Source organism: Centruroides vittatus, unplaced genomic scaffold, assembly GCF_030686945.1.
Source record: "Centruroides vittatus isolate TY-2023 unplaced genomic scaffold, ASM3068694v2 contig_680, whole genome shotgun sequence".
Classification (NCBI taxonomy): Eukaryota; Metazoa; Arthropoda; class Arachnida; order Scorpiones; family Buthidae; genus Centruroides; species Centruroides vittatus.
In genome coordinates this window covers 2,631,147-2,653,490 of record NW_027122427.1, presented here as the reverse complement: position 1 = coordinate 2,653,490, position 22,344 = coordinate 2,631,147, and the positions used below count along the sequence as shown (strand labels likewise).

General features: G+C 31.7%; 1 protein-coding gene across 3 annotated transcripts; it reads right to left on the bottom strand.

Moving 5' to 3' along the window:
* Nucleotides 1-544: 544 nt before the first annotated feature.
* Nucleotides 545-22,338, bottom strand: LOC136980191 (transmembrane protein 170A). 3 transcript variants are annotated; one of them, XM_067276254.1, is made up of 5 exons: nucleotides 22,213-22,227; nucleotides 6,505-6,552; nucleotides 6,245-6,430; nucleotides 5,974-6,144; nucleotides 545-1,899 (listed from the first exon to the last, which is right to left on the bottom strand). In XM_067276254.1, the coding sequence occupies exons 3-5, from the start codon at nucleotides 6,339-6,341 to the stop codon at nucleotides 1,769-1,771; spliced, it is 399 nt and encodes a 132-aa protein (XP_067132355.1). In that variant the 5' UTR covers nucleotides 6,342-6,430; nucleotides 6,505-6,552; nucleotides 22,213-22,227; the 3' UTR covers nucleotides 545-1,768. The 3 variants fall into 3 exon arrangements, with proteins under 3 accessions (XP_067132355.1, XP_067132354.1, XP_067132356.1); XM_067276253.1 differs by lacking the exon at nucleotides 6,505-6,552 and having other exon boundaries at nucleotides 22,213-22,338; XM_067276255.1 differs by lacking the exons at nucleotides 6,505-6,552; nucleotides 22,213-22,227 and adding an exon at nucleotides 22,261-22,279.
* Between the last annotated feature and the right edge of the window lie 6 nt (nucleotides 22,339-22,344).

The following is a 22,344-nucleotide window of genomic DNA, read 5'->3' as shown; positions in this document are numbered from 1 at the left end:
TTATATTTTTGGACTTGATAAAAAGTGTGTTTGTTTTTTCTGTAAGCATGGATGTAAGTGTGGGGGGCACAATTTTATTCACCCACTTTGATGCTTAACTCCTGTATCTTTTGATGAAAATTTCTGAAATTATGCAAGGAAGTTTGTGTATTAGGGGATTAAATTTTGGTGGTTAAAGGTCAGGATGGAGAGATAGAATATCATGTGTCATATATCAAGTAGGGTCGGAGTTAAGATTTTACTCATTATTAGCATTTAAAAGTTTTCATAAAACTCATCTCTACCCTCAAAATTAAGCTTTTTGCAATTTTTATAATAGTTACATAAAATTTTTTTTAATAAAATATCACCAATGGCGTCACATGTAATTTTGAATGTTGATAACTGAAACTTTCGCAACTCGCTGGATTTTACTTTTTTTATAGTACTGCTGTGAATGTATTTTTCATTATGTTTAATAATACAGCATATTCGAAATTTTATATTATTCAACCCAGCTAAAAATATGGATGTAAGAAAGTCACTGATGACAATACACAACATATTGAATTACAAATATATTTAATTGATAATGATTGTAATACATATGCATACTTCACTACATATCTTTTACCTATAGTTCTCTTTTCATGGAATATTTATTAACATCATCAATCTAGTACAATGTACTTTAAGACAACTGACATTCTGTAATTTTCAATATATAAAACATTCAACAATCAGAACACTGTTGCTTAATTGGAAGCATCTTACTGATGTATCCATAACAAGCACACAGTTTAATTAAAATCCTATAAAAAGGATTGTTAGTGATTCATATTTCAATTCCACATTTACATAATTATGGTGGAATTTTTTCCCCTTTATTACTATAAACTAGGCACTGAGGTTGTACAAGCGATAAAATTAAATAAATTATGTCTTCATAAATTAAATAATTATTCTTAAATTAAAATAAATAGTGCTATTTATTTTATTCACACAATACATTATTTTAATTTGCAATCAAAATGCTAATTAAAAAACTGTGAAGGCACTTAGATGACTAAAATTAATACAATATTTAAGCGTGAATGAACTAGATATAAATTTGAATCCAATGATATAAGTTTAATTATATTTTATTCCTCTTCTTTTCAAAATTGAATGGGAAATTGTACTTTGTATACAAACTCTTATAAATTTACAATGTGAGGTATCAGTCAATGGAATGTTAAATATGGTCTAAAGGATCTTATTTGATTATAGTAAAATGCTTACGTTTTTGCATTGTTTATACCCTGTTAAAATATTTCATATTTAAAGATTTTGACAGATGAAATTAATTATTTCATGAATTTTAACTTATTAAAATAGTAAGTAGACCTTTGACTATTGTTTACAAAAAGAATATTTTGTTTAAAATACGATATTTACATATTTTGGACTTCATTTACTCTTAAAAGAAATTTTTCATAAATAAATAATGCATACGTAAAATTTCTCAAAAGGAAGCATTTGAAATTCAACAGACCTGTACAGTTTTGTTAAATGTTCCTTTAACGGATCATATCTGATAGTGGAGGCATCATTTAACTCCAAGTTAAACTTGAAACTCAGAAAAATTTTCTTTTCAAAGACCATAGCATTAATTAAAATAAAAGGAATTCACAATATTTACATAACAATAAAATAAATATTTATTTAATATGTTTTTATTGCAATGTAAATACTGCAGTATGAATTCTTTTTATTTTTACATTGGCAAGTCTTTCTATTTGACTAGAAATCACAAGGTAGCCAAAATACGTGTAAAGGACATAACAGCAGCTAAAATGGTTTGTCCAACGCCCCATACAAGAGCATAAAATGGCATCATTTGGAACCTGGAAGCCCTGTAAACTCCAGCAATAGCTGCACCTAGAAAAACAATATTACACTGAAAAAAATATATTAAGTTTGAATATTAGTTGTTCACAAAATTATAGAAATTATATTAATCAAAATTAGGTAAAATAATCTTATTTGAAATACAATAGTAAGATTTTCTTCATTATAAAAGATATTGTTTTTGTAAAATTATGCAGATTAAAAATATAAGATATTTTTGTAAAGTTAATTTTACTGTATACTTAAATTTTGTTTTTATGCAATATTTCTTGTTTCTTTTGTTATAAAATAGAAGGTCATTTACTTATTAAAAATTATGTACTTATTTAAAAGTAAAGTAATTTTCAAGAAACAAATAAATACTGACTCTTGTAAATTACTTAGACCAAACTAACAAAACCTTTGTTTCTGTAAATCAGAACAACCTGATCATTTGTTTTTTTTAATTAAAAATTTTATATTTATGAAGGAATGGCATGGTAATGGTCTCACTAATTTTGATCAAACTTGATGAATATAGTGTCCTTTGCCTCATACTTTTCTAAAATCCATTTTGAAGTTCCATTATTTCATTGATTGCAGTCTTCTTCACTAACAGCTGCATTTTTATCACAAAACCAGAATAACACCTTAACACAAATTTCCAGCAAAAAATAAATTTTTACTGTTCAGAAGTTTTCAGCCACAGTTTTATTGGCCTTCATCAGGAAACAAATACGAAAAAACTGTTCTATAGATTGAATACAGCACGAAAGAACAGAACACGCATCGACACAGATTGCATTCCAGTACCACATGCTTGGAAATATTATTTAGACATTACAACAATTAAATTTTTTGGCAACTTCATGTTTAACTATACATTGTAAATAATTGCTCATTTTATTTACAATGTAAACTATACATCACAGCCTTTGTTCAAACATGTTTAAATTTTTTTTTTTTAAATTAGAACATGGCTGTATTCGATCTATAGAATGGGTTTTTTGTATTTGTTTCCTGATGAAGGCCAATAAAATTGCGGCCGAAAACAATAAAATTTGTTTATTTTTTGCTAGAAATTTATGTTTAGGTGTTATTCTGTTCAAGTATAGTTCCAGTTTACATGTACAGTTGTTGTTTTTTGTTTATCACAAACTACTTTTTCAACAATGCCATGCCTTTTTATAAACTTATCCAGCTAACCAGTGTTCACCTGGAAATCTGTATATATCCAAAGTAATTCTGAAAATTTTAAAGCTTTTTGTTTAGTGGTCTTAATAACAGTACATTCTTATCACAAATTAAATGTATCCACTTTAAAACTACTTCATCTAAATCAACATAAACACAGGTTCTAGCATGTTTTGCTGTAGGACTTGCATCATCAGCCAATTTCAAAATTGATTCACAATTTTTTTTATTATGGTTGATAATCTACTCACAGGAATTCCAAACTTTGCTGCAATGTCTTTCTTTTTTTGAACCTTTATATTTATCAACTTCCCTCAACACGTTAATTTTTTCAATAATATTTAAACACTTGTTTTGACATTTTTGTACTACAGTATAAAACCGTTCATTCTCAAACCTGAAGTTCCAATAGAGAGCTCAAATGCAATTTTTCAATTTTAAATGCTAATTCAATTTTAATGTTTCTGAGAACTCTCATAGACAAATTTAGGAAAGTTTCTTTAAACTTTACATAGCATTGAATACTGTAAAACAATTTAGGTATGATCATCTTTACCGTATGGGGTACAGCTTCTTTTGTATTGAACAGGTTGCAAGTCATACAAAACTACTTTATTAGAACATTATAAAAGTTACCTTATAACTCTTCTGTCACCTCTTATTATAACCAGACCAATATTGACAAATTAAAAGTTTTATATAAGAAACAAGTTCTTTTAGACAGCTTTAAACTAATAAAGGTTGGCAGGAAAGAATCTTATATAAGTGATAAGTTAAATAAATACTTTAGGCCCTCTAACTACAATTATCAATGGAAAAATAATTTGATTCTACCAAAAGTTAAGCACTGTTTTGGCCGAGACGCACCGATTTACCAATTCATATTTAACTGGAATGCTTTAAAAGAAGAATATAAAGATTTGAGAACTTATGGGCAATTTAAGCAACTTGTTAAAAAATTGAACTGTGTCTAATTTTGTGTATTTTTTCTTTTTTTGTTTTGTTTATCGTTTTCTTTTTTATTTGTATTTTTTTGACACTTGGAAAAGGCCAATGGCCATAGTGTCGTTTAGTTAAATAAATAAATAAATAAGTGAAGATCAGCCATCTACACAAGTATGACTGCTTTCTCAGTTAAATACTGTACTGTACACAATAAAAGATGTGAATGATATCAATATTCGTTGTACAGGCCTGCAATGATTTTATAACAGGGATGAGTTTCCCAGAACAGGCAGCATAAATAAAATAAGTGCAAAATTAATCCATTATACTGTACAGTACAGTATTATAAAGTGAATAGGGGGTGCATTCCCGGTTGTCCAAAAATTATACAGTACAGTTATTTTTTCAATAAAAACGTTAACTATAAGTTACAGTATTACTGAAAAATACTATAACTCAAACATTCATTAATTGTAAATCTTTAGATCCTAATATCCTCATAAACATAACATCTCTTTCCATTCTTTACAACTGGTAGCCATGTGGGGGCAGATTACACGATGTTTTAAAAGCTAACGACAAGTATTTCTCACACATGGACTAAAGTTTTACAAAGGGTTTACAGATTGCTACCTGAAATTGAACTTAAATTCAAACTCAACCCAGGTGAAGTAATCTACTTTTAATGATCAATAGTCTTTACAATTAAAAAAAATTTGTTACATAAAAATTCAACTTTGTTATTTAGAAGCAATTCCTTATTGTTATTTAGAAGCAATCTTCCTTATTTCAAATATAATGACAATAAGGAAGAACAAAACATTGGCAGCTGAATTTTTTAACTTAATGGCGATAAGGAAGATCAATGGAATAAATTTCTTTTTTCTTATTATAATACTTGAAGAGGGCATCTGAAGAAACTTAAAACATTTGTATTTGTGAGAAATGTAGGTGCTGGAAGTTATAAATGCAAGTTTGCTCTAAGGTAAGATTCCAGCTTCTGTGCCCATTTCATGAACTATAGCTACACTGGCCAAAACTTACAGAAACAATTGAAATCAATCATACAGCACTGTCTTCAAAATACTGATTAAAATCCAACATTGCATTAACTATGAGGTCAATCCTGGTCCTATCAATAAAATATTTCTCCAGAAATGATAAATTATTCCTCGAAGGAAAGGAAGAAACTCACTTTGAAGAAATTAATATTCATCATTATTGAAAAATATTGACCAAATAATTTGACATATTCATAAGATACTAAAGGTATACTCCAAAGTCTGCTGAATTCATATATATATATATATATATATATATATATATATATAATGATCTTTGATGTGATTTTAGTGTAGCAATCAATGGAAAATAATGTGTATTTTAGAAAGATCTTATACATAATTTTGTTCAATTTATCACTTAACTTGCTACTTAATAATAATTGCCATACAACTTTAATTTATACATAGAAATTTTGTTGTTTTGAATTTAAAAAATTATTTGCACCCTTGTGTAATTGATCATGTGAGAGTGTATACACAGAAAAACACAAAATTAAATTATTTTTAATTAAAAGTTAAAAAAAATATAATAATTACTTTTTATTACAGTGTAGATTTTGTTACAAATGCGAGATATGTAATAGTGACATCAGTATTATTATTCATCTACAATTTCTACTTTGATAAAAATGTTTAAATGAACAAATTTTATATTTTATATTAAAAATAACTTTAATATTCAATTGTGTTTAATAATTTAACAACAAAATTATTGAACACAAAAAATATTTATTATTAAATATTCAAATTTAATAATAATTTTGTTATATAAATTTTTAAAAAATTCTTAAATTATTAGAGCTAAGACATCTAGTCACTAGGACATATGAATTTTTTTATAACTATTTATATGATTATATATAAAGAGTTATATGTATATATAATACACACACACCACTATTGCAATAGTTAAAATTCTTACTTGTCACAACACCGCCTGTTAAAGGTGCAACAACTCCAAATATTACAATAAGAAGAGGCATGAAACGACCTAATTTATGTTTTCTTAATGTTCCAAATGCTATGCCTGCTGCAATAAGATGTACAAATAGTGATGAAAACAAAGCCCATAAAAATACTTGATACCACATTTCTGAAAAACATTTTTTATTTTAATTTGTTTTATTATATTAAAACAAATGTGAAATAAATTATTACAAATTTAGAATAAAATTTAACAATTCATTTTATACCTGCAAATGTGTCCAGAGGATCAGATGGAGTTAAGCCTATTACATTTATAATTGAATCTAATTCTGAAGTTTCAAAATCTTCTGCTGCCGAAGCCATTACTCCATTAGAAATATTTCCATTTTTAAAACTTTATTCCAGCTGACATTAAGTTTGAAAGCACTTTAATGAAGTATCCTATACTGAAACTAAGTACAAAAAAATATTTCATTATCTATAAAATTTTAAGAATTACTAATTGTTTTATAGATAAATATAGTACTTTTAGTAAGCTTGAGGCAGTATTCAACAGGTAAATATTCTTACGAACCTATTAATTCAAAGTAAAAATTATATATCTAAAATATTCCATATACCTTCTTAAGATTATAAATATAGCTTACATATTCTCAACCTCGTGGAGAATTATAATTTCCAGATAGAAATACTATAGAAGACATCAAATATCAAATATAAAACAACACAAGATGAACTTTTTAGGGGAAAAACTGATAGACCTATTGCAAATGATCATATACAAACAATAATACAAAAACTAGATAATAGCTATATGAAACAAAAAAAAACAATTAAAAAAAGCATAACTTTCAGAAATCAGTTACTTATTGAGAAAAGTGTTCAATGTCCCATCTTCAGATCTACTTTGAGCAGAACATAAAGAGAATAAATTATCCAAATGACGAACAAAAATCAAATGCAAATTTTTAACAAAAATTTTCTCTCATTAGAAGTTTATTTAAAGAATATTAAAACAATAAACAAAATATTAACTTAAATTTAAATTATTTTAAAATTAAAAATATTTATTTACATAATTATTATTGGTCTGATGTTAGTCATATCCAAATACTAAGTCCAACTCTCAATCTTTTATTATGATGAGTTCTGTACTTTGGCAATGGACGATTCTTTAGCTAGCCATCTCTCTCTCATATTACCATCTGCACAACTGCGTACATTAGGCAACAATGTGCCCAGAGGAACAATAGACTAACCATGTAAGTACATTTTTTTTGAATCAGAAATTATAAGCCTTGACTTATCCCTTGCAAATGATGTATTCATCTTTATTTTTACATCTATTTCATGTTCTTTTTATCTAGTTTCTAAAAACAGACTTTCTATACAACAGACTTGGCTTTGGCTATTTTCACATCAAATTGGGATTTTGTCTATCCCACTTTAACAATGTAAATCAATTGTCTTTTTCTTGAAACCAAACAATTACCAGATTTAAATTGTGCTATTTATATTATCTTGATTTAAATCCAATAATCGTTTAGTTTCATTATAAAATATTGAGCTTTGAGATGTTTATGTATCTCTTGTTTTTAACCAAATTTTAAACTGAATTTTTTAGAATAAAAAATAAAACTTTTGGGCTACAAGCTCATTATGAGAAGTCAGAGAGTGTCTTATTGAGTCCTAACAATGAGTTTTTAGCCCAAAAGCAAAGGAGTTTTTCTAAAAAATTTTCATTTTGACAAAATAAATTTGAGTTGTTTTCTCCACATTTCTATCAAACACCAAAAACAAGCCATCCACCTATCTTATGTAAAATTATGAATGTTAAAAATTTATGTAATATATAATATTTATTTATATAACGTTATGTAAGACTAGAAAACAATGCAATGAAAACAAAAAAAAATTAGAAAAGAGGGTTAGTTGATTGTGTAAGGATGAGAAAATATCAGCTAAAAACAGTAACATTTTGGATATTAATGCATGTAGAACACCTATAAATAAAGTTAGAATGAAAACACACAGATTGGGAAATAAATTGTCTGATAGTGGATTTCCATAATATGTTGTTTAATTTGGAGCAATTTTTAAAATTAAAAATATAGCATATAGAATTGTAAGATTTATTTTCTCGACCTGAAGATGAGTTAACATTTGACTCGATATGAACTACAATAATCTCTCGGTTTTCACGACAATTAATTTCTCCCAATACGCATAAGTTACACACAATTAATATATATACCGTATACCAGGGATGAGCAACACGCGGCCCGTTAAACATGTTTATGCGGCCCGCCAAGCATTTCTAAAATTGAATTTATTTTATCGACTTTCTCCCATCAATATATTGTTATAAAATTAATTATAATAAAATGGTAGTACATACTAAACCGAAACAATTTCTTGTGACGAGTTACTTACTTGTCGGCGACTTGTTTAAACATGCAATACAAACGTGCGGCGTCTGTGTTTGTTTGTGTTTGTTTCTGTCACACAATCAGTCAGACTGGTAAGCTGTGAACTAGCAATTTTAGCAATTCTTGTGTTTCTTGAAAGGCGTGAGTGCAATATTATTGTCAAAAAGGTAATATTAGAGTTTTTTTATTCAAAATTAAGTTTTCTTACAAATTTTTAATCCATAATAGCATGTCGGAAAAGCAAATAAAAAAACAGAAGGTTGCGGACGAGCACAGGCATTTCCAAGAAAAGTGGAAATTTGATTATTTTTTCACTTTTGTCAAAAATAAAGCTGTATGCTTAATATGCTCAGAGACTGTGTTGACATTAAAAGAATATAACATAAAAAGGCATTACGATACAAAACATGAACAACAATATAAAAACTTAACAGGACAACTCCGGATAGATAAGTTTAATCAAATGGAGAAAAACTTGGGAAACCAACAGGCTATTTTTAAAAATCAAGCTGTTTTATCAAATACGGCAGTAAAAGCTAGTTTTGTTGTCAGTCAAATACTGGCAAAAAAAATGAAACCCTTTGCGGATGGAGAGATGATAAAAGAATGTCTGACTGCTGTTGCAGAAATAGCATTTCCTGATAAAATAAATATTACTTCAAACATTAGTTTATCAAGATTCGCCATTGCAAGGAGAATTGAAGACTTGTCCGAGAACATAGCAACAATGCTTTGTGAATGCATTGAAAAATTCGAATACTGTTCTTTGGCACTTGATGAGAGTTGCAATATTAGCGATACAGCACAACTGGCTATATTTTTACATGGTATTGACACCAAATTTAATATTACCGAAGAATTGTGTTCACTGATTCCAATGCAAGGAACTACAACCGGCAAAGACCTGTACGACGAACTAAAGTCTGTGTTGGAAAATTTTTCAATTTTATTAGAAAAGATTATTGGTATATCGACAGATGGAGCACGAGCAATGTCAAGCATGGAGGTAGGAGTATCGGGAAGGCTCTTTCAAGACATTAAGAAGGTCACAGGAAGGAAAATATTCGTTAACCACTGCATAATTCTCCAGGAAAATTTGTGCGCGAAAAGATTGAGTTTGCCAAATGTCACAGTACCAATAATTAAACTAATCAATTTTATAAAGTTGCGTGCGTTAAATCACAGTGAATTTAAAGAATTCCTGAAAGATTTAGAAACTGAATATGGCAACGTGGTTTTTAATACCGAAGTACGTTGGCTTAGTAGAGGTGCAATGCTAAAAAGAGTATACAACTTAAAAAGCGAAATACAATTGTTCTTGGATATGAAGGGATATGCCTTTCCTCATTTTGGTAATAAAGAATGGATGTGTGATTTTGGGTTTCTTATCGACATGACTCAGCATCTCAATGATCTTAATGTGGAACTTCAAGGCAAAGGACAGTTTGTTCATAATTTGTATGATAAATTCAGGGCTTTGAGCGCAAATTAAAATTGTGGAAACAGCATCTTTTGCAGAATAATGTCTCTCACTTTCCACATTTAAAAAAAAAAAAAGTTACTACTTCTCAAAAATACGCACAATATATAGACATTTTAATCAACGAATTTCAATTACGATTCCAAATGTTCAAAGCTGAGAAGACAGCGGTTTCCATGAAAATGTTTTCCTCGCCATTTAATATCGATGTGGATACAGTTCCCGAAGACTTTCAAATGGAAGTGATTGACATGCAAAATAATACAGATTTAAAAAATGTATTTTTCTCAGTAAACATCGAAAATTTTTATAAATCTTATGTGAGCCCTGAGAAATTTTCGCTTTTGACAAAAAATGCAAAGCAAATGATGTCTCTGTTCGGAAGTACGTATGTTTGCGAACAATTATTTTCAACCATGAAATTAATCAAAAATGACCACCGATAAAGACTGAGTGATGCACGATTAGAAAGCTGCGTACGTGTAGCTACCTCATCAATTCCGGCTGATATTGATCAGCTTGTATCGAAAAAACAGTGCCAAATTTCTCATTAAAAATTTCAAGTAAATTCGTTTTTCTGTTCTTTTCTAGTTTGTTTTTATTTTGCATTAAAATTTGTATATGAAATCTTTACTTTTTTTAAATTTTATATTTTTTTTATTCTAATGTTTATTATAAATAAAGTTTTGTAAATTATTAATAAGTGTTACTTTATGTGCGGCCCGCCAAAAAATTTTAAAATTTAAATTGGCCCGTTGATTAAAAAGGTTGCTCACCCCTGCCGTATACAATTTAATATATGGGTGAAACTGTCTAGAAGCTATCCCTACTCGTTGTTCACCTTCGATCTCGATCGTCAATAACCTTTGCTTTTTGTTGACCTCATTGTTCATCCAAGCTCGCTTCCCAGATAATCTGAAAAAGTTTGCTTCTGTCGGCCTTATCACCTTTTATACTCTTCTGTCCCCCCTGCTGGGTTCATTGCCCCTTCTGGGTCTAACAGACGATGGAACATTTGGGAATGCATCAAACAAAGGGCATTGTCCTTTACACGTAGGAAAAACAAGGCAAATGATTGTCACAGAATTATCAGATATATGTATACATGATCAGGCCAGTTAATTAGTAAACTATTATGCCTTCATAAATACCAGAAAATCCAGCAAAAAGAAAAAAAAAATTAATTATATAAATAAACATTTTCAACAACTTTGATGCAAGTTAATTTCTAATTTACTAATACATAAGTTAGTACAGTAGAGCATTGATTATCCGACTTAATTAGGGACTGGGGTTGGTCGGATAACCGAAAAGTCGAATAACCGAAAAGTATGAAAAAATACATTATTAGTGTAGTGTATTAGGCCTGGTTTAAATACTAGCCTCCCGTTCATGGTCGAGCCAGTGCTGCCAGCTAAAACATGCAAAAATTTAACAAAAATAATATTAAAGTAGCCAAGACATAACCAAATATTGTAGTGCCACATCACTAGCAGACATTTGAATTTGCCGACTAGAACGCGGTCGGTTAATCGGGGATCGGATAATCGATGCTCTACTGTATATAGATCTTCATACTGTATGCTCAGCCTAGATTAGGGGTGTCCAACCCGTAGCCCACAGGCCACATGCAGCCCAAGGCAAGTTCCAATGTGGCCCAATTTATTTATATATTTCAATGTCATAAACTCAAAAAAGAAGTTTTACAAAGCCGTAAACCTTTATACATATTTTATTTTTGAGTGGAAAGGAAATATTTTCAAATACTTGGAAATATATGAATGAGGAAGGAATATTAAATAAAGCTGGGGTTGTGACTCAAAGGACTATAGACCCAAATTCGAGGAAAGGAGAGAAAGGCCAAAAGATAAAAAGTGGTGAGAAAAGTTAAATAGAACTTCTGTTATGCAAACACTGACTCTTAATTTTCCAACCTTCTTCACTTTTATCTTTTGTCCTTTCTCTCCTTTCCCCATATTTTGGTCTATAATCCTTTGAGTCCCAACTCCAGCTTTATTTAGTATTCCTTCCAGGATTGCAAGATTTGGCTACTCTGTGCCAAATTTGGATACCCTTTTTTAGTTTGGCGTAAAAAATATCATTTTGGGCATCGGCTACTTTTTGGGCTACATATTATTTATAAATATGTTAGTCGAATAAAAATGCACTTTAAAATGGTGTTTTTTATTAATTAGAGACCCAAATAAAACAAATATTTGTTTTTCAAATAAATTTTTGTCTGTCTCCTTTATAATAAATAAATTTATCTATTTCCAAGTAAAAATTGAAAGTGTCTGTAGAAGTAATTTTTTTAAAATACTTTTTTTATGATAAAATTTTAATACTTATTACTCTAATCTAGACATGTTAATCCTTAAATATACTTGTATATTTAAGAATTGGGCTACAAGTATATATAATATACTTGTGACCCAAAACTCCATGACTTCTTCCAATGTGGTCTAGAAAAACAAAAAGGTTGGACACCCCTGGCTTAGATGTTAAGTCTATGTAACCATAGATAAAGTGGGATTTAATAGAGGATAGTTTGGCAGAAAATAATATAGAAAGCTGGATAATTAAATAATCGATTTAATTAAGTTTTCACTTAATAGCAATTGTTTTTAGTTGATGATAAATTTTATTACCAAAAAAATGATATTAACATAGGTATAGTAATAGGTGCTAAGTTAGTGGAAATAGTTATGAATAAGTTTGATCAGAAAATAAAGGAATTACAAGGCATTAAACTGATTACAAGATATATGAACAACTTTTCATAGATCAAATATCTCATTAAATGTTCAATTATAATGATGTGAAAATCCGAATCTACCGGCAAAATACAAATTTAAATTTCTATTAGTCTTTATTTCGACATCAACAACCAAATTCCAAACCAAAAGCCAACCCGTCTTAGGGGAATGGCTGTATTTCCCCTCCCCTCGAAACTGAGTCAGAACGGAACTAAAGACAAAATTCGCTAATTGGCGAGAAAATTAATGAGGGGACGAAATAAAAAGGAGGGGAGCGAGGACAGGGGGGTCGTTCGTCGTTCCCGCCTCCATCTGAGCTCGAACCCTGCAAGGCCCACCGACACCTCTCCGCCATCGACGATTTAATTCGAACGGACTCCTTCCATTTCTCCGACGATCCTTTGACGAGGTATGACGACCAATACTTTGTAAACTCTCTCTCGGGTTCGTAAACTCCTAAGTTAGCAACTAATAGTTTTATCTATGTTATCCTGTGTAACTGTCCTTTTTGTCTAGCAATAAATTCTGTTTGTTAATTTAACTGGTGTCGTTTATTCAAATATCGCCTCTGTCTTATCAACGAGCTCACTCTCCTCCTCCACTCGACCTGACAAGCAATTAGTTCCAGACTGGACAGCCATCCTTGACCGTGGGCAGGTTTTACTGACCTGTTGACTGAGAAAAAGGAGGTCCGACTCCGTCTGACCTCCGGTGAACCCACAAATTGGTTTTTCAGGAGTGGGGTGTTGGTGAAAATATTTAAAATTTGTTTCAATTGTATGTTCTCAACCTTGAATTTGTTTGGAAGCGAGTCTTGGATAGGTCGAAGATTAGTGGTTTCGGTGGAAGGTCTCTTTGGGTTAGTCGACCCTTTCTGGAGGCTTCCTGGGCCTCTTGGTTGGTCGCTTCGTCTCGAGTTTTTCTTATGCTTGCGGGATCGTGTGATCTTTGAGGGCATTCTCTCGCTTCGCGCCCTTTGTAAGTCTGGTCCAGGGCTTTGGTGCATGAGTCGAATCACACTTATCTTGGGTGCACGAGTCGGTTCACCTTCTTTTCTATGTTCAATTCTCTTTTGTCTTTTCCCCTGTTTCTTGTAGGGTTTGGAAGGGGAACAGAAGTGAATGGATTTCCCATTTGGTAGCGTAATTCGTTCCTTTGCATAATCAAGAATGAGGCCTTCTTCTCTTATCAAGTCTCGCCCGATTATTCCTTCACATGGAAAGGTAACAGCGGATCGGACGATTCTACAAGCCCTGGAGAATTTGTCCCCCCATAATTTAAAGGTGGGAACCGCGTTGCTTACGGTAGGGACAGATTGTCCTCTCGGACCAGCTATCTTCCCTTTGGTCCCAAATTTAACAGGTGCTTTACTTTTTATCTTATCTGCTACCTCGTTCGCTATTAGCGTTTCGCCGACTTCCAGATCAACAGCAACCTTGACTGGAATCTTGTTAATGTAACATAGAATCACTGGCTTACATTCCTCAGGTATATACGTTCGTCTATTTTGTCTTTCCACCTTGTCTCGTTCTCATCTCCCAATGAATCTGATTGAGGAGGAGAAAAAGTTCTGCTAGAATTTCCTCTAGGTCCCTTTTAAGATCGTTGACACACCTCAATTAGCCGCTCCAGCGATTTGGACCCTCTGCTGGAGACGGAGATCTGAATCGTACCCTGTTTGTATCATTTCCCATGTTGCGATTGTGATTATATTGATTCAGAATTTGATCAGGTCGATCGAATCGGCGACTAGGAGAGTTCGAACAATATTTGCCTTGACAGAAGAGCGGATTATTAGAGGTATTATTAGCATAGCCTCCTCGATTATTTTGTCAATTTCTCGAGCGGTTTTCGGGTGAGGCTTCTTCGGTCGGCTATGGCTGGTCCTGTTCTTATAGGTACAAAAGTAATATTAAATTAGAGTATAGAGATTAAAGTTTTGTCCCTCGGGTACGTTGGAGGTATGCATGGTTTTACAGGTTATTTAATGTACTCTCTCTCGGGATTATTATTAATGATTAAGATAATTAAGTAAACTAATAAAAATAAAAAGGATTAGAGTATTAGTATTAAGAAATAACCTATTTCTGCAAATGGGAAATGTATAATATAGTAATAAAATAAGGGTTAATATAAAATTCACGATCTCGTATGAGTTTATGAATGTATAGAAGTTGTGAAAGTTAACTCCAGAAAATAGTTAAAGATGGCGTTTAATAAGTTTGAACAATGGAAGCTTGGGTGGGCCGGGGCTTGGTTTCTTCGCAGGAAGTTGGTTCGGCCGTTCGCGGAAGTGGCTTGGGTTCTTCTATCCCGTCGAGGGGGATGGTTTCTACGGTAATTTCTGGAATGGGCCGTTGGTTTGTTGCTCTAGTTCTTTGTCGTCGTAGATAATAACAAAGATGCAAGGGGTGTAAATTAACAATATGGCCGTACCAAGACAACTAAGGAGTATTGTCATTAACGGCGAGTCGGATGTGGATGGAGGTTTTGTTGATATTCGTAACAAATGGTCGAGATTGTACTGGACGTGTTTCAGTGATCGATCTGCTAGCTGGATGTCTGTATTTTCAGATATCTTTAGTAGGTCTGACTCGTGAGAGGTTACGAGATGTTTTTGTAGTACTTGTATTTCCGTTTGATTGATGATTTGCTCGATAGGTGGGACGATCAATTGTTGTTCCATGGTTAGGTGTATTGTAGATTGTTTTTGGAAGTGTGGTGTGAGGATGATTCCAGGCAAATAGCCAGTACATGCCTTTGGGAGTTTAATTTCTCCCGTGCCATTTAATCTATGAGTAGTCGATAAAAAGAGTGGCTTTTGATGTCGTGTTGGACATTTGATCGTTAGGGTAAGTGATTTTGGAGTGGAATAAATCCATATGCCTTGTCGATCTATTTTCTTAAAGATCGGCGTGTATTTGGCTTAAGGCTTCCAAATAATCTAGTGATTTGGAGACGAATTGTATTTGTTGATTGAGATGTTCAAACGTAAAATCATTAACTAAAGTCCAATGACTGGAGGTCATGAGGAAATTTCCTTGGTGCAAGAAAATTACTCCTATCGTGAAGGTTATTGGTTCTGCAGCCGTTTCCAATATAGCGCAGCATAGGTAAAGGATGCTGATTTGTAGATAGATCATGATGATCTTGGTTAGCTACCTAGGTAAGACAGAACTTTAGGTGAGAGAAACAAGAAATAACTCCAGAATCGTGATTAATCGCGTACTCACGTTTTCCTTGCCCGCAGGTTTACTCGTAAGGTATGTTTTATTCGCGGTCACACACTACGCATTCAAAAAGAATGAAAGATATACAAGATGGAAGAGGTAAGGATAATATTTATTTGCATATTAATATATAAGTATATAAATATCCCAGTACACAGGGTGCATGGAAGAAGTTGCGTACAGTTTTCTCATCTAGGAGGATGGCCGGCTTCAAGGTTTATGGTTGGAGGCCCTCCTGGAATGATCCGATTGATCTCCCGCTGAGGGGAAAAGAGGAGCCTGGGCGGCATGAACCGGGAGGTCGGTCAGTTGCGTATAATATGCCTCGACTCGCTCGATCTTTTCTCGATAAGCGTCCTCCAGCTCCAGAGGACATTTATGTCCCACCGGGAGGATGAGGGTGGCCGGGGTCGCCCCTCATCGACGTCATGAATGGTTGTAATCCAGCGCCCCTTGTAAGGCGGCCGCATTAACTTCCGCCGGTTGGGAAGGGGGTGGAGTAGGTGGTGTGGGGATCGGAGTCAGATGACAGAATCGAGTCGGAATCCAATCGGCGGCGTAGAGGCTTCGAGTCCGACTAGTAAGAAAAATCGCCTACATCCTTAATTCCGATATAACACATCATCGAACCAGACAACAGGCACCAAAGAATAAAGGACAATTAACCTACAGACGCACATGACTCACTTCGAACTTCACCCCCGACCTCATCCTTAACGGGGTCAACCAATCAAGCACTTACTGACGTCACCGGTCACCAAGAATAAATCCGAACCCCAGAAATCTTATGTTAGCCTTGCACTAAAAACTAATAAATAACTTCTTGTATCGCAGGCTACCCAGAATTCTAACACTACAATATTTAAGTAACTTGGTTTAATATAATCCCCACCGCTTTACGCAAGTACTTAAAGAGAGAAAATCTCTCCGAAAAAAATCAAACTTGCCCTTTTAGGACAAGTACGATTTTGGAAAGCCTGCAGTGATGTGAAAATCTGAATCTACCAGCAAAATATAAATTTAAATTTCTATTAGTCTTTATTTCGACATCAACAACCAAATTCCAAAAAAAGCCTTAGGGGAATGGCTGTATTTCCCCTCCCCTTGAAACTCGAAACTGAGTCAAAACGGAACTAAAGACAAAATTTGCTAATTGGCGAGAAAATTAACAAGGGGACGAAATAAAAAGGAGGGGAGCGAGGACAGAAGGGTTGTTCGTCGTTCCCGCCTCCATTCGAGCTCGAACCCTGCAAGGCCCACCGACACCTCTCCACTGTCGACGATTTGATTCGAACGGACTCCTTCCATTTCACCGACGATCCTTTGACGAGGTATGACGACCAATACTTTGTAAACTCTCTCTCGGGTTCGTAAACTCCTAAGTTAGCAACTAATAGTTCTATCCATGTTATCCTGTGTAACTGTCCTTTTTGTCTAGCAATAAATTCTGTTTGTTAATTTAACTGGTGTCGTTTATTCGAATATCGCCTCTGTCTTATCAACGAGCTCACTCTCCTCCTCCACTCGACCTGACAAGCAATTAGTTCCAGACCTGACAGCCATCCTTGACCGTGGGCAGGTTTTACCGACCTGTTGACCGAGAAAAAGGAGGTCCGACTCCGTCCGACCTCCCGGTGAACCCACAATAAACTGAAAAATAAATAATTAAAATTCTTAAAAAAATCTAAATTTTCCATATCCTAATAAATACAAATATAAATTTCTTAAAGAAAAACATTATTCTAAGTTCTTGATGATGATAATTTTGAATATAAAATTTTTATATCACAAACTAACTTAATGAAATTTGGAATACAAATTCTGTATTCAAAATGGCTCACAAGACAAAACGTGGTAAAAAAAAACCATTGATTTAGAACAAAAAAATTTTTTTCTTGTCTTTCATCTATCTAACTCTGTTCTTCAGATTAAGGATAGATAGACAGACGAACAGATGAATGACAGTGGAATTTGTAGGTCTACAATTTTTTCAAATTGTAGCCCAAAAAACAAAGTGAACATATAGCCGCAAGGATCGAGAAAAATTCCACATACAATTTTGGCAATATTGGTGATTTGTCAAAATTAGACAGAATACAAGAAGTAGCATCAGTACAGTTATTTGCACAAACTTCAAAGAAAAAGTATTAGATAGTGTGAGATTGGATGAGAGGTCATATTATCGGAAAAAGAGAAGAATGCCAATTCCAAAATTGTTCGGGTAAGCTCCTCAAATATTGTACAAAGTGTGATATGACTTTATATACTTCAGGCTTTCCCTAATTTCATAAATAATTTAATTTCATATTGCTTATTTGTATTCCAATACTTAAATAGAACAGTTTTTGGTTATTAATAGATTACTTTTATCTAATTCATCAAACTATTAATTTATATTAAAAAACTGAGCCAACCAAGAACTAATATTCCAAACACAGTTGATTTTTCATTTACTATTTTCTGTAAAGGATACCACAAGTGTCCAGTGTTCTATATATGGAACAGTTCTTTTTTCCATTTCTAACAGTCAGAAACAATTTATACTTCAGTAATATTTTAATAATATTCTTGTTATATTTTAATAATTCTCAAAAACATAATTTGGGTGCTAACAAGTTAAGACAGTCAAATTTTTAAGCAGTTAATATGGGTTTTGGTTTTTTAATGTTAGACATCTTAAAAATACACTGATGCAGTTAACCAGAATAGAGTATATGGAAATGGTACCAATCAAAATAATTAAAGACCAAATTTTAGTATAAATCAGATTATAAACATGAATTTATTCAAGTTAGAGTCAAATAAAAATGTAATAACAATTCTATAAAAAGTAAATTTAAATATATCAACATCAATATTTTTCAGTTAAATGAATTTGTATTGCCAATGTAGAATTAACAATGTTGCACAAGTCAATGTAAAAATCCTGGCAAGGGTTCATGTTAAATTCATAAACATACATTTGTTGTTGTTTTTCAAACTTTATTCATTAAACACTAATTTAGCAATGATGTCTTAATCTTTTACCTCAGATAAGAAAGTCAAAATATTTGGCAAGTCTGCAAAGTCAATACTTGAAGTTTTTGAGTGTGACAGACTATTGACACAGCTGTCAAGCAACATTTAATAAGAAACAATGTATAAAATTTGTCATCATTGGTAACATATTAAATCAACAGTATGATTTAAAGTAATGCCTAATACCAAAGCCAACCATTGCCACATGTTATCAGATTTAGTAGAGTTGTTTGTTTAATGCCTAGTAGCAAGGGTGATAAATCTGCTTAAGTGATTTTGCTGAATAAAGTGTAAATATGGGACATTTTCTGCAAATAATAATGTAAGACAAACCATCAAAATCTGATACAGTTGGCTGGATTAATCTAAATGATATAGGAATTTAACCATACAGGATGCAAGGGGTGTTATTTCCCACAGCGACACTTCCACCCTCACTCTGTCAGCTTTACTGCTGCCTCACAGGAGTTTAAGAATAAACAGTAAAAAAAAGTCAAAGGCAGACCACTGGATAAAACAGAAAAGAGGCACATCAGATTCAAATACTAAGTCAAAATACTAGGCTACATGAACAGCCATGAGATAACAAAAGAATAAAATTTATTACTTATTCATCTTTAAAAAAAAATAAAAAAAGTAAATTCACACCTTAGAAATCAATTCCAACAAAAAGTTCAATAAAACAAACATTTTCAACCTAATTTGATAGGTTTCTTCATCAGTTGAGTATTCCAAAATAGAACATATTTGAATAAAAAAAACATTCAATAAAATAAAATATACATATATTTTATTTTATTGAATGTTCATAATAAATATACATCTACTTTGGAATACTCAACTGATGAAGACCTATCAAATTAGGTTGAAGAGATTTTTGTTTTATTAAACTTTTTGCTGGAGTTGATTTCTAATACATGAATTTATTTTCTGACATTGCTTCTAATTTTTGTATTTTGTTATCATGTCCAATTGTGGACTGTCATAAGCATTTGAAGTTTACACTTGCAGAATATCAGTGTAAGTCCACAAGACATATTTCTTACATGCTTTTAAGAAAGTGGCAGGATAAGAAAGGTACAAGTTCATGGGCACATACTATTGCATATAAGACAATGTTGCCTGATTTTCAAATACTAAAGTCTTCCTGCTCAACGTACTCTTACAGAACCTTCCCCCTTCAATTTTTTCTCTATATAGTCAGTAAGAATTAGATAAATTGTCTTTTCAGTCAGTCTGATGCAAAAGGCATCTTTTTGTGTTGTAAGCAATGTTTAATCTGAAACTTGCAGATTGCATTCATTTGCTACTTCTTTGGAAGAACCACAATAACCAAGAAATACATTTTGGATAACAATACCTTGAATACAAGTTCATTGAAGCTCATGCATGCAACATAAGGATATATGTCCAAGGGCCTCACAACTGCATTGACATTTGACCTACCAGGCAGATTTTGTGGGACAGAAATCCTCTATGTGAGCTCTTAACTATAAGCTACCAAGGAAATTCAATATCAAATAATTTTTGTTTTTTGTTTTTTTTTTTTTTTTTGTATATCTTGAAACATTGGTCCATGTATTTTAAGGATTTCTAGAACCAATCTTTCAAATAATTATTGTATTTCATAACAAACAAGCAATTATTTATTGTGACAATCATATTTTTAATGTATTTAATGTAAAATATATGCTCTCCACCTCAAATTAGTAGTGGCTTGCTCCTGTACATCATACTTTTCCTTTAACAATAAAGTCATGCCAGTCATCTGTAACACCTTACAGGGGAAAACATTTTAATTGAAATAATATGACTTCCTGCTTGCATCAGAAGTTCTTATATAGTTAATCAAGCCTTCCTGCCCCTAAAGTTTCCATATCCGGTCTCATCTTTCATCTATCCAACTTTGTTCTCAAGATTAAGGAAAGACAAATGGATGGAAGGATGAACGACAGTGGGAATTTATAGGTTTACAATTTTTTCAAATTGCAGTCCAATTAAATTGCATCAGGTTAGCTTCTTTTCAAAATGTTTGTAGTACTATCTGTATGAAACAAGATCTATAAAAACCGATAATCTATATATCAGTGATGAGTCTGATTTCTCAATATTAACTTTATTACTAAAAAATACAACAAATATTAAAAAAAATCATTAATAAAAATATATAATTTCATCATTTTTATTTAGAAATCATCAAGAAATTAATTATTAATCTTCTGAAACCGTGTTTTCTTAATTTCTATGATTCACAAACACAAATCGTGCTACTATTTTAACACTTGGCGGTTTTCCATCTTTATTTAGTTGATACGAGTATTGATACATGTTTTGGGCACTGCCCTTCTTCAGTCAACTAAATATTAAAAAACATAAATTCCTTTTTACAAGATAACACAACACAGTTTTGTTTGTAAATCAAAGAAATTGATTATCTCTTATAAAACAGAAATATAAAGGAATTATTAATAAACAACGATATTTTTGACCGATTAGGAAAAAACAAAATCACCATATGGATAAGAAATTTAACTAGGAAAATGTATTAATAGTATCGATTATTATTATGGCTACATTAATGGAAAAAATATGAATCTTATTCACTCACTTCGCTACAACTTTCACATGCGAAATATAATAATGTACACAAAGACGGAAAATAAAATTCTCTACTTCTTAGAAACAGACTGTCTCAATTGTAATCTAAATTATACACTTTAAGTATCAACAATTGTCGAGGTTAAATACATAGTTTATATAACCAAGACATTAAATCTCAATAAAGCTTACAGAATAAGATTTATACTCGACTTTATAAACAGTAATAAGAATCGACGTACCCATAATCGTCGCGACTCGATGATAATTTATCAATTATTTATAAAAGTAAATAAACCATCGACTTGTCATTCGACATAAGATACCATATTGGAATTTTTACACGCTTAACATCAATTCCATTAAATCACAATATTAATGTTTACATATTGTAACACACTTAAATCATAATATCATTCCATATTTAGTTAAAGGATTATCATTATTCTTTAATGAAGATTAAATAAAAACTTAATATATATATATATATATATATATATATATATATATTCATTAATACAGTTAGAAAGATGTAATATTGCATGTTCTGTTCAAGACAAAGTCAATTCATTTGATATTAAATTCTTAATTTATGAGGAATAAATTAAGATGAAACTCAGAAAAAAATATTGATAAATTGTTTCTTTTTTATACAACTAAATGTAGAAGGGAATTTCTTAAAGCTAGTTCATAAAATATGTCAAAATATGTATTTAGACTTACAAACGGATTCATATTTATCCGACGAAAGAAGTTAATTGCAAACATTACCTCTTTTAATATTACTATGGTAACCAGTATAGCAGTTGGCACTAACGCCATCTGCAAATGTAAGCTTCCGAAAAGAACCACCAG

What these genes read in the sequence shown, in the direction of transcription:
- LOC136980191 (XM_067276253.1), bottom strand. Translation starts at nt 6,341, where the DNA reads ATGGCTTCGGCAGCAGAAGATTTTGAAACTTCAGAATTAGATTCAATT. An exon ending in TCCTCTGGACACATTTGCAG is followed by an intron (nt 6,145 to 6,244) that starts GTATAAAATGAA and finishes AATGTTTTTCAG; the next exon opens with AAATGTGGTATCAAGTATTT. An exon ending in AACAGGCGGTGTTGTGACAA is followed by an intron (nt 1,900 to 5,973) that starts GTAAGAATTTTA and finishes TTGTTTTTCTAG; the next exon opens with GTGCAGCTATTGCTGGAGTT.